Here is a 12,878-nt window from a genome sequence, read left to right as displayed (position 1 = left end):
TCTCATAGGCCCTCAGTCACCTTAGTGCCCAGGGAAAGCTAACTCCCATGTAAATGACATTGTTGCTCAAGAAGTCACTTCACTCAGGTCAGAGGTCTAGGTTTTGAACCTTGGCCCCAGTGGGAGTACTCCCCCCACTCCCCATCTATACCTGAGCTTCTGGAGTTCGTTTTCCATGCACAGGCTGGGCTGGCACGGGACCATCACCATTCTCATCACCGGGATGCCGTCAGGCCCACAGTCTGAATGCCTCTGACTGTGTCTACTTCCCAGCAGCCGCCTAGTCCCTTCATTGACAAATTCTGTACTTTCCAACTTGGTTATCAAGGTTTCTATTGGTGCTACCTCATGCTGAAGGTATGCTGCCCTCCCTGGTGTTCTGGCTTCTCCTGTTCCAGCACAGGGCACACCTTTTTCTTTTTTTTTTTAAATTTATTTGAGAGAGAGAGACAGCAAGAGAGGGAACTAAAGCAGGGGGAGCAGGAGAGAGAGAAACAGGCTTCCCGCTGAGCAGGGAGCCTGATGCGGGGCTCGATCCCAGGACTCTGGGATCATGATCTGAGCCGAAGGCAGCCGCCCAACAACTGAGCCACCCAGTTGCCCCCAGGGCACACCTTTGAGGCTACCTTGTGTGCGACCAGCATCTGAGCCGGGGGGATGAACGCCAGCTCTTAGGTTATACACCAGCTGAGTGGCCTTGAGCAAGTCAACGAAACTCACCTCCCTGTTCTGCCGGCTGAACCAGGCCTAAGCCCAGGGCATGGGCTTCGGAGGGAATAGACAGCTGTCTGGCTTTAAGAGGCTTCTCCCTTGACCCCTTCCAGCCTCAGTATCTGGCAAGGAGGGCCTGCCAGCTATCTTTTTTTCTTTCTTACTTTTCAAAAACCTACAACGCCCAGGGTCAAGCTCTAGCCTTTTTCTCTGTAACCTTCACCCCTTGCCTCCTGGGTCCTGATTTCCTGTCTCCTTGCTGAGCACCGACATCCCCACTCGGTTTTACCTGCTCAGCTGCACGTGGGCCTGGGACCCTGCAAATGCCCCGTGGCAGCTGAACATTTCATTCCTGACTGGGGCTTCTTGCCTTGCTCCTTCACTCTGGAACCAGGGACGGGAGGGACTTCAGACAAACCTCAAATACCTGTCAACTCCACTTTCCCTGGAGCTTGAGGCCAGCAATGTCCCCTGCAGAGGGTTGGCAGTCCCTGCGGCCTGAAATCTCAGCCAGCCCACCGGGTCAGTGTGGCTGGAAGGGGGAGGAAGGAGGACATAGGAAAGGCTGTTTTTGTAATCACTTTCCTCACCACCAGGGGCGTTTTGCCTGCCTTGCACCCCGGTGGAGTAGAGGAGGGTGAGCTCCAAGGCTTCCAAACAAAATCTTTAGAAAAAGGAAGTGAGGAAGAGCACTCGGAACAGAGTAAACTGTTTCAAGAACCCAGATTACCAAAGATTTAAAGTAACAAATGCACTTTTAATACGTCTATGGATAAAAACTACTCAGCGCAGGTCAGGAACCCAGGGCAGCCCCTACTTCTGTTGGAGCCATGCCCTGCACGGTCTTTGGGTCTGAGGTTAACAGGCTATTTGCATTATTTCATGTGATCCACAGTATTAGAAAAACAAGGCATTAGATCAGTTTTGATGAAATGCACTGCTGGCAGCTGAATCCGGTCCATTATATTCCGTATTTTTTCTTTAGTTCTTCTACTTTGTTGATGTAAGCTTTCATGGCGTCTTCCTTGGAAGTCCCTGGAAGCAATCAACAGGATTATCTGTCACAGAGGCAGCATGGTAGAAGAGCAGCAGCCTGAAAGCCCTAGATAGCCCCAGTTTCATGCTTAGAGGCTCAGTTTCTCACCTAGAAAGTGGGGTTTCTCTTACCTGCACCTCACAGGCAGTGGCCAGGATTCACCTTGAAATACTGAAGGAGCTCGGCCCATAGTAACTGCTCCCTGAAGCACTGAACCCCTAATGTGTATGCAGCTGTCCTGAGGCCTGTCATTGGCCTGCTGGCCATGTAGGAAAGGCAGGACGCTCCAGACACATCAGAAAGCCTGTCCATGGGAAGCCACAGTGACTCTCCTGGCCCTGCTTCCTTGGACTCTCATGGCTGGCTCTGCCCTATCAGGCGTCTCTCTGTGGGGCTCTTCTCTGGTGGAGCTGCTATGTTGGCAGAGAGAAAGCAAAGCCAGGCACCCTCTTCTCCCCAGAAAGGAGCTGTGGGAAAAGTCTTAAGAACTCTTGAGCAAAAGCGGCTGGGCCGTGGAGGGGAACGAGGCAGCTCTCTGCCTTCATGCTGCCATCCAAAGGACACAGACCATACCCCTCAGAGGCAGTGAACCCCGGGTTCCTGGACGCTGTGGTAAGGGAGAGACGCTGGGAATCAGGGTGTTTTCTGAAACACTGCAGAGTTGCCTGGGCACTGGTATACGAATGGCCAGGGACAACGGGCAGTCAGCCGGGCATTCCTGCTCCTGTTCCTTGCAAATCCTAGGAGTGTATTTCTTGTATGCTGGCCTTTTCTGAATCTGAGGGTTTTTCACTCACAGGAAGACAGAGGGCTCATTCAGAAGCTAGCTAGGCAAGAACACAAAAGCTGGCGGGCCCTTCAGTGCCAACTTGTGGGTCTTGCTGCTGCAGGTGGCACGCGATGAAGTCGGAGCTGGGATACTTCCTGCCTGCTGTTGCTTAGCATAGAAAAGCTCCATTCACGGGGCCTACGATGTGCCAGCAGCTTGCCACGCATTAGCTCATTCCTTTCCTTTATGTGCCTTTCTGGCTGGAAGGGAGCTGGGGAGAGCTGCTTGGGCTAGGGTATTGCTGCCTGCCCTTTTGAGGAAGAGAAGGGTGTGAGGAGGAAACGACTCCTTCTTGTGAAGGTGTGGGCCATGAAACCACTCCAGGTCAAATATTCACACCCCCCACCCCTAGTCTGGTCTCCAGCTCCTCCCCCCCTCCAGAAGACACCACTGCTCAGAGACAGTGCTCTTGAAGAAGGCATAATACATAGGTATTAGGAAAGAAAGTAGGTGGCCCAGTTTTTTTCCATTTTGACCAGGCCAGGCTGATTTCAAGCATGTGCCTCACCCACTCTGTTTTCTTGCCTCACCCCTTTCACTCCATAATGAACAGTATTTTGTTACTGGGCTTCACAGACTAGGGACAATGATTATGAACAATTACCTTTCAGCTGATTCCAGGCATCCCACTTGGCCTTGCCTTTGAGATCCAACAGCCCAGGCCGTTCTAAAACAGGGGAAGGAAAGACATTAGATCTGCTTCAAGTTCTAATGGAGTACGTCATGGACTCTCTTGTCCTGAACTCATCTTTCATTTCCCTGGTTCCTTCCAGGCTCTGCTATGGAGTTAAATGGGTCTAGCATAGTGAGTTCTGCCTTTAGAAACCCAGATGTACAGGGGTGCCTGGGTGGCTCAAGCCCTCTGCCTCTGGCTCAGGTCATGATCCTGGGGTCCTGGGATCGAGCCCCACATCAGGCTCTCTGCTCAGCGGGGAGCCTACTCCCCCCCCCCTCGCTGCCTGCCTCTCTGCCTACTTGTGATCTCTGTCAAATTAATAAATAAAAAAACCTTAAAAAAAAAAAAGAAACCCAGATGTACAGAAATCCAAACTTTTTTTTAAGATTTTATTTTATTTTTTATTTATTTGACAGAGAGAGAGAGAGAGGGGAGGGAGAGGCAGAAGCAGGTTCTCCGCTGAGCAGGAAGCCCAATGTGGGGCTCAACCCCAGGATCCTGAGATCATGACCTGAGCCAAAGACAGAAGCTTAACTGGCTGAGCCACCCAGGCAACCCCAGAAATCCAAATTTAAGATCTAGAGAAAAAAGGAAGGAAATTGTTCTCATTACTGAGCAGTTATCTTAAAAGTTAAATAACTCCAGAATTCCTCCTTTTAAAAACCATACTTAAGAGTTTTTTGTTTTTTTAAAAAAACAAAACAAAAAAACAAGCACTACATCCATTCATATGGCTTAACATTCAAATGCTGTCAAGGAGAATACTATAGTTTCCCTCCTACCCTTGGTCTCAGTCATGCAATTTCTCTCCTTCATGTTGTTGCTATTGGTTTTCTGGGCTCCTCTTTCTGTGAACAGTTTGTTCATATCCTTGCCCCATTTTTCTACCAAGTTGTTGGTCTAATTCTTGTTAATCTGTGTGTGTTTTTTTCCCCAAAGGCAAAGCATTCTTCAAGTCAGGCCATGATTTTGTGCTTCCAGACCTGTCATCAGCTGCACTTGAGAAACACATTGGCTGCTTCCCTGCTGACCTATTTTACTGCTACACTGAGAACAAAGGCAAGAGGAGCAATCCTGGTGCCCATGCCCTGGACCACTGTGCCTGAGACACCTCAAGTCTCCTCAGAGGCTTTCAGAGCAGCATTCCCGGAAATGCCGGAAAGGGTGCCGTGGAGTCGTCACCTAGGAAGAACGAGCACACTCCCGTAGCCCTTTTTGTGATGATGGACATGTACATTTGCACTAACTCAGGGCCACTGGCCACTTCTGGCCCTTGAGATGTGGCTTGTGTGATGGAGGACTGAGCTCTGGATTTTATTTAATTATTTTCAATTTAAAACTCAATGTGGCTAATAGTGACGATCTGTGAGACAGCGCAGCCCTAGATTGAACTGACACCTCCCTACTCAGGAAGTGACAGATTCCCAAGCCAGTCTACATACTCATGTAAAAGCAGGGCAGAGACCAGGGTATGGGAAAATCCTGTTTGGCAGAAAAGCATGTCAGTCCCTCTGGTCACCCCCACTTCCTCTTTCCTTTCCTGCCATGGGAGGATATAAGGTTTATAAATCCAGCGCAGAACTCACCTTTGCCCCAAGACTTCTCTCAGCTAAGCCCTTCCTGGGAACTTTGATTTGGCACTGCGCTGGGCACCATTTCCTGCTTCCAGATGGCTGGCAGCCACCTACCTGCTCCACTGCCCACCCCAAGCTCAGTGGAATTGGCCACGCTCATCCTCCTGAACAGAGGAGGGGGTGACCTCTTTCTGTGCAGCCATGGACACTGCCTCTGAGTCCCTGCCTAGATTGCATTGTGCTGTTGCCTCACTACACATCCGAGTTTCAGGGACTCAGGGGCAGAATAAAAACAGTCCTAAGCCAGAAAGACTGTATCCAAAATATGGTAGTCTAAACTACTACCTCAAAGCTATACCAAGATTTTTTTCAACAGGGAAGAAACGCTTAGCAGGAACCGTTGTTAGCAAAAATGCTTCTGACCGGCCACAGGAAGCTAGCTGCTTCTCTGCCCCTGTTATCAGGCTTGGCCTGGCTGCCAAGGGCTCTGACTTTGGTTCTGCTGGTCTGGGGTGGAAGTAGTATGATTCAACAAAGCTACTACTGAGCTGAGAGCTTGGACTAAGTCTCTTCCAGGCTGGGGTCTCTGCTTCCAAAGATGGAAAATTTTAGTGATAACCAGTAAAGTACTTCCAAAAACTAGGATTTGAATTCTGCTACCTGAGCCACCAAGAACAGTGCAGGGTCTGTGAGCCCCATTCAGGGGCATGATCTTAGCCTGGTGGGGGTGGGACCCCCAGGAGCTATTACCATGTTCCATCTGAAGAGTAAGATTTTGGGTGGTTTTGAGTGTACAGTTCCCATAGATTAAGAGTTCCAGCACCCATCAAGGCTTCTGAGCCTGCCTTGATGAGTAGGGGCCTTCCCAAGCTCATCTCAGCATACCTGTGCTTTTTCTTTTTTTTCCTGAAGATTTAACTTATTTATCTGACAGAGAGATAGAAAGACCCAGAGAACATAAGCGAGGGGAATGCCAGAGGGAGAGAGAGAAGCAGCAGGGAGCCTGACATGGGACTTGATCCCAGGACCCTTCTGGGATCAGAGGGTCCTGGGATCATGACCTGAGCTGAAGGCAGATGCTTAATTGACTGAGTGACCCAGGAGCCCCATACCTGTGTTTACGTCACCCACAGTTACTTGTTTGTAGTGGCCATAGATGAACAACATCTCATCATCTGTTGGCTTGGTCTTCAGGTGCTTAACGTCCTCCGCAGCTTTGTCAAACTCAGCCTAAACACGAGGGAAAGAGGCCTAAATAGAGCTCAGTAATGGGGAGACACAGGTTGGAAAAGCAGCACTCCTGGGATGCCTGGGAGGAAAAACAGTTTGTTTTCTCAGCTCCCCAACAGGCCAGCCAGAAAAATTCAGCAAAACAAGGGAAGCATAGGCGTTCACTGGTTCGATGGACAGCTACATACTGGACCCCTCACCATACCAGGAGCCAGGTGCTGGAAACACAGCGGTGAAGAAGGCATGCTGGGAGTGCCTGCAGTAGGCATACAAGTCACCAAAAAAGCGTGGTCAACAGCCTGACCATCCCTGGGTCAGGCCGGCGTCCCAGTAGAGCCGGGACTTGTGGATAGAGCCAGCGTGTTTGCAACCGGTGAGAGGGAGACAGGGTTTGAGTGCGGAGGTGTGGGCAGTAGTGTTTGTTGGACCTTTCACCGCCACCCGCCCTCTGGGACTGGCCATTCAGCACCGACCTCTATTTCAGTGTTCTGATTGGAGAGAAGTGAAAGGAGTCAGAGGTCATCCCACTCAGTTCAGTTTCCGCAAAGCGGCTACATTCGAAGGAGGGAAACGGCCTCTGGGTCACCTCCCCACAAGCCATCCTCTTCCCGAACGTTGGACACTCAGCCCCTATGTCCCCTGACCTCTAAGTTGTCAGCGACGGCTTCCTCGCTTCCCCATTCTGCATGGCGTCCCTACTCCTGCCCTGACCTTCCAGATGGGGAGCCCGGTCTCTGCTTCTTCCATCCACGAAACCCTCTACCTGCCATCTTTCTACCTACGACCCTAGCCTCTGTCCCCCCCGTTCCCGCTTCATCGCGCAGTACACCCCACGGGCAACTTTCTAGCAGTTGCGGGTGGGTAGCAGTGTCCAAACCCTGTAAGTTCCGTTCACAAGGCTCTGTGCAAAGAGTCAGCGCTGGGCACGAGTCCAGGAGGCACAGCGGGGCCGCAAAGGGAAAGACCCTGCGGAGTTCTGGCTGGGAGATATCCCCCTCCCCCAGCCTGCAGCCAGGAGAGGTACGCTTTATACCTGAGACATGCTGGAGGCGTCTGGAGAAAACCGGTGAGCCCGCGGAGGCGGCGAAGAGCAGGAAACAGTAGCACCCGACTCGACTCGCAGCGCCTTTAGAGGCGCAGCCGCAGGCGGCTCCAACCCCTGCCAGGCCAGCGACGGGCAGCCAATCAAAAGCCAGCTCTAAGCTGCGGGGCGTGTCCAGCCGCTGCAGCGCCGCCAAACCCGCCCGAGCCCACGTGGGTTTGCTCGCACACGCGCAGTGAGAGACCGAAGGGGACGCCGGGTACAGGTGGGGCCCGCGGAGGACAGGCGTGCCTGTGGGATTCAGAGCTCGGCGGCTGTGGGGAGTGGACTGCAGCGGTAGAGGGGACGGGGCGGCGGCTAAAGAGTAGAGACTTCTAAATTTGTTCAGTCTTGTGTCTGGAGTGAGGAACCCGGAAGTTGCGCCTCAGGCGCAAGTAACTTCTCAGGCCTGGGGAGGACGAGTGGGCTCCGCCCGTCACGGGGTTCTAGAGGAGACCTTGTTGGTCCGGTCGGTGGACAGCCGCGCGGTGGTGGGATGCTGGACTGGTTCCCGGAAAAGCGAAGCCGAGGCCTCTTCTCTGAGCTTTTGGCCCGTTTTGTGACCTAGTAATCTTAAGTTTGCAGTCCTGCACTGCGCATTTTATTGTGGTACATTTCCTCCACCTGGTGCATGAAAGGCAATGCCAGTGTCTTATTTGTCTTTAACAAACTTGCCCTGGACCCGGTACCCAGCAAATGTTTGTTTGTTATGTTCATTCATAAATGTTTACTGAACTCTTAGCTACCTGACTTGGACTAGTTTCGACACTGATACAGCAGAGTAGGAAACAGATAAATTCCTGCATTCCTGCTACTTATATTGGAGATAATAGTTAATAAAATAAGTAGAAAATTTGTTAGAGGGTTAGGGAGTTGGCAGTTTGCAGTTTTACATGGGAGGGGGAGGGTAACATTTGAGAAAGGCCCTCAGTGAGAGGAAGGAGCATTCCAGGTAGAAAACAAGTGAGCAGAGAGTGGAGGGAAAGAGTAGAAAGAGATGAGACTGGAGAGTTAAAGAAGTGTCAGACTGGCTAGATGATGCAGAGCTTGGCCTTTATAGGAACTATAGGGGTTGGGACTTTTATTTTGAGATGGGAAACCAGAGGCTTTTAAGCAGAGGAGGGTGAGATCAAGGGGAAGCACATCTGCAGAGTTGTAGAGGCTGATGCTCCTGGTGGGAACAGAAAGGAGCAGCACAGGTGATGGGCAGAATTTAAAGTTGATGAGAATTTTCTGGTGGTTACAAAGCTGGGTTTAAGTGAGGTTGATTTGTTGCTTGCTTGTTTGGAATATACTCCACTTTCCCCCCAAACAAACAAACAACAACAACAAAAAACCAAATTTCTACATGGTAGTTTTGTGAGCAAGTGAGTCCACAAAAGTTGGTTAATGGAACTGAAGTATTTAACTGGTAAGGATTGTGGGTCCCATGGAGCATGGTGCTAAATGGTTTTCCTTGCTCCAGGACCCACTCTGGGCCAGGTTTTGAAATAACTGAAGACGTGCTCTTCAGCCTGTGTCCTGCTTTCTTTCCTTATTCCTCAGGGACCCATTTTTTGTGATTTCCACTTAAGAAAATGCTGCCTTAAGGCCTCCATTTACTGTTTCCTAGGCAATTGGCACTTAGCTTTTAAAATAAAGAGATAACAAGCCAGCATCTGAGATTTAATTTTTTATAGTAAATTTTAGAGAATATTTGGGGGTCAATAAGTTGTATGAATTTTTAATTCTGTATTTCGATAGCATTGGAAAGGTAATTGCTCTTCATATCCCCAGAAAATGCAGCTCTTTTTCAGCTTTTTTAAAAAATGATTTTATTTCTTTATTTGATAGACAGAGATCACAAGTAGGCAGAGAGGCAGGCAGAGAGAGAGAGGAGGAAGCAGGTTCCCTGCTGAGCAGAGAGCCCAATGCAGGCTTGATCCCAGGACCATGAGATAATGACCCAAGCGGAAGGCAGAGGCTTTAACCCACTGAGTCACCTAGATGCCCCTCAGCTATATTTATATCCTTGCTAAAAACTAGCACACTTCATAATAATTTTACTTACAATCATTTTTATTTATTCTTCTGTCTGATTTTTCTCCCCTACATAAGCCAGGGAAAATAGGGATCATCTTGTATTGGTCTGCGCTTCTATCTCCCAAGTGCCAGGAACTTCTTAGGCACTGAGCAGATGGCAGGTGATGAACGGAGTCCTTGGCTCTCTATGAAATGTTATTCTTCTTAGCCATGACCTTGGAAACTTAAGTTTATGGAACTGAATGTGCAACTATAGACTGTGGTAAAGTAGATGAATTCTGATGCAAGGACCATGTAATCTCTTTGTATCACTCCTAGCTGGGAACAGAACACAATTATTTAGGGAAGATGGGGAACCTGATAAGCCACCTAATGCACCTACTTGGCTCTCCCCTTTAGTAGAAAGGCTCTTGTCATTGCTGTAACCTGCCCTCACATCCTTGGGGTGCCAATTTCGACTACTCCTAGGCTACACTTGCTGGGTCTCAGTGTAAAGCCAGATGGGCAGCATATATTAACAGGTGAAAGCTGTTCTTACTTAGTGGGTGTGAATAGTAGTTTTTTAATATTGGGTTTCTTGGTATGAACTAAACCTCTAATTTCTAAAAGCCTAATCATTAAAAAAATGTACTACAGTTACAGTAAAGCTTTCCTAGAAGGCAAGGGCTAGAGTACTCACAAATGCTGAATTCTATCCCTTTGGTATTTATTTTCACTTCTTGAAATGTGATTCCTGAGGCATGGCTCAGTTGAAGGTGGGAGGGTATTAGTGTGTTTAAAGGGAAGGAAGCACTTGGGAAATGCTTCTGGGATAGGAGGTGAGCAGAATTGGGGGCGTTTTGTGAAGGTGGAGGGAGTTAAGAGCTGAGTAGGGATAAGAATGCAGCATGGCCCCCCCACCCCATTCTTTTCGATTCCTCTGTCTCTTTAACTTTTCTGATGGTATAATTCCTTTTCTGGCAGCTGCAACTCTCTTTTTTTTTTTTTTTTTTAAAGATTTTGTTTATTTATTTGACAGAGATTACAAGTAGGCAGAGAGGCAGGCAGAGAAAGAGGAGGGAGCAGGCTTCCTGTTGAGCAGAGAGCTGGATGCAGATGCAGGGTTTGATATCAGGACTCTGAGATCATGACCGAAGCTGAAGGTGGAGACTTTTTTTTTTTTTTTAAAGATTTTATTTATTTATTTGACAGAGAGAGATCACAAGTAGGCAGAGAGGCAGGCAGAGAGAGAGAGAGAGGAGGAAGCAGGCTCCCTGCTGAGCAGAGAGCCCGATGCGGGACTCGATCCCAGGACCCTGAGATCATGACCTGAGCCGAAGGCAGCGGCCCAACCCACTGAGCCACCCAGGCGCCCATGAAGGTGGAGACTTTAACCCACTAAACCAACCAGGCGCCCCTGGCAGCTGTGACTCTTAACCAGCCCCTTCCATCTGCCATTCTCTTGTTCTTTTGGGTGTTTAGATTCAGAGGAATTGTAGCAAGCTGGGTGTGAGAGAAGTGTGTGTGTATGTGTGATCTATGTGTGTATGATTCGCTCCTTTCCCAAGTACTGTTTCTATCCGGCTGACATGGCTGACATGGCTGACATGGCGGGGTTGTGGTTTGGGCTGAGGTGAGACTTAGAGACCAGGGCTTGGGAGCAGGGGAGCAGGGACTCTTGGGGGAAGTGTCCTATGCTGGAAGGTGAGAAGGCCTCTTTTTAAAAAGATTTTATGTATTTGACAGCACAACCATGGGGAGAAGCAGGGAGAGGGAGAGGGGGAAGCAGACACTCCTCTGAGCAAGGAGCCCAATGTGGGGTTCATCCCAGGACCCTGAGATCATGATCTGAGCCGAGAGCAGATGCTTAACCCACTGGGCCACCCAGGCACCCTGAAAGAAGACTTCCTGAAGACTTACTTAAACATAAGTAAAGATAAACACTGCTGAGACGACTCCTGTATCCCGTTTGGAAATACAATTATGGACAGGAATAAGGAAGCACCTTAGGAAGATATCTTGATAACTACAGTCAGTTACTCTAGTTCTTACTCAACCTCATTAGAAGTATAAACCCTTCTAAATCTGTTTTCATTTTGCCTGTTTCCCTGGCTTCTGGTTGCACATGACAGACCCTTGGTAAAATGCTTTGAAACTAGGTTGTTAGGTGAGCCGAGCCGAAGGCAGCTGCTTAATGACTGAGCCACCCAGGCGCCCTGACAATGCCATTTAAAAAACTTTATTTTTGACATGATGCACTAAAAAATGACAACAACAAGAACAAAACAAAACAACCCAGCACCCTAATTTTTATTTTGAGGCAATTGTAAGTTCACATGAAGTTTTTAAGAATACATAGATCTCTTATACCCTTTTCACATTTTTCCCAGTGGTAACATCTTGCAAAACTATAATACGTACCATAATCAGTATATTAACATTGAAATATTTAAGATAAAGAAACTTTTCATCATCAAGAATCCCTTATATTATCCTATGCTAAGGAAATCTGTGTGATTTTAAAAGGTTAAAGCTTTTGCAGGTGCCTGGGTGGCTCAGTTGGTTAAATGACTGCTTTTGGATCAGGTCGTTAACCCAGAGTCCTGGGATTGAGTCCCACGTTGGGCTTCCAGCTCCGTGGGGAGTCTGCTTATCCCTGTAACCTTCTCCCTTTTCATGCTTTCTCTCACTTTCTCTCTCAAATAAATAAACAAAATCTTTAAAAAAAGGATAGTATTTTAAAAAGTATTAAAAAAAAAGCTTTTGCAACTTTATTACTGGTTAAATAAATTTGGCCATTATAATGTCCAAGCAGTTGGGGGGAAAAAATCAAGTAAGTGCTTGTTTTTATAGTAGTTTTCATTAAAAATATTCATATGATAATGTCTACAAGCATCATCACTTTGATTATTGTAGATGTAGTATTGTGATAAATTGTTTAATGGGGGAAGGCTTTTCATTATTGAATATGATGTTAGCAATGGGTTTGTCGTATATGGTCTTTACTGTCTGCTCTCTTCATTGAGAGTTTTTGTTTTAAACATGTTGAATTTTGTTAAATGCTTTTTCAGCATCTATCAAGATGATCATTATTTTTATCCTTCAGTTTGTTAATTTGGTTTATCACATTGATTTGTGGATATTAAACTATAGTTGGATGCCTGGAATAAATCCCACTTGATTGTGGCGTCTGGTCTTTTAATGTATTGTTGAATTGGGTTTGTTAATATTTTGTTTGGGATTTTTGCATGTGTGTTCATCAGGAATATTGGCTTGTAATTTTCTTTTTTGGTGGTATCTGTCTGGTTTTAGTATCAGGGTGGTGCTGACTTTGTAAAATGATTTTGGAAGTATTCTGTCCTTTCAGTTTTTTTAGGATAATTTGAGAAGGATGGGTACTAACTCTTTAAATGTTTGGTAGAATTCATCTCTGAAGCCATCTGTCCCTGGACATTTGTTTTTTGGGAGTTTTAAAATTACGGTTTAATTTCATTACTTGTAATCAGTCTATTCACATTTTTTTTTAAGATTTTATTTATTTATTTGACAGAAATCACAAGTAGATGGTGAGGCAGGCAGAGAGAGAGAGGGAGGAGGAAGCAGGCTCCCCGCTGAGCAGAGAGCCCGATGCGGGACTCGATCCCAGGACCCCGAGATCATGACCCGAGCCGAAGGCAGCGGCTTAACCCACTGAGCCATCCAGGCGCCCTATTCACATTTTTTAAAAAGATTTTTATATA

At 47.7% G+C, this 12,878-nt stretch overlaps 2 protein-coding genes across 6 annotated transcripts in view; one reads left to right on the top strand and one right to left on the bottom strand.

Moving 5' to 3' along the window:
* Nucleotides 1-1,447: 1,447 nt before the first annotated feature.
* On the bottom strand, nucleotides 1,448-7,215 carry DBI (diazepam binding inhibitor, acyl-CoA binding protein). Its single transcript, XM_032353869.1, has 4 exons — nucleotides 7,090-7,215; nucleotides 5,939-6,056; nucleotides 3,181-3,243; nucleotides 1,448-1,746 (listed from the first exon to the last, which is right to left on the bottom strand). The coding sequence occupies exons 1-4, from the start codon at nucleotides 7,096-7,098 to the stop codon at nucleotides 1,673-1,675; spliced, it is 264 nt and encodes an 87-aa protein (XP_032209760.1). The 5' UTR covers nucleotides 7,099-7,215; the 3' UTR covers nucleotides 1,448-1,672.
* Nucleotides 7,216-7,283: 68 nt separating this feature from the next.
* Nucleotides 7,284-12,878, top strand: part of C8H2orf76 (chromosome 8 C2orf76 homolog) — a 56,375-nt gene continuing 50,780 nt past the window's right edge. The window contains exon 1 of one of the 5 annotated variants that reach the window (XM_032353866.1): nucleotides 7,284-7,363. The gene's annotated coding sequence lies outside the window, so the exon portion shown is untranslated. The other 4 variants (XM_032353859.1, XM_032353863.1, XM_032353864.1 and 1 more) reach the window with 4 other exon arrangements.

Source organism: Mustela erminea, chromosome 8 (assembly GCF_009829155.1).
Source record: "Mustela erminea isolate mMusErm1 chromosome 8, mMusErm1.Pri, whole genome shotgun sequence".
NCBI lineage: Eukaryota > Metazoa > Chordata > Mammalia > Carnivora > Mustelidae > Mustela > Mustela erminea.
The sequence above is the reverse complement of the archived record's forward strand: the minus strand, read 5'-3'. Positions and strand labels throughout refer to the sequence as shown.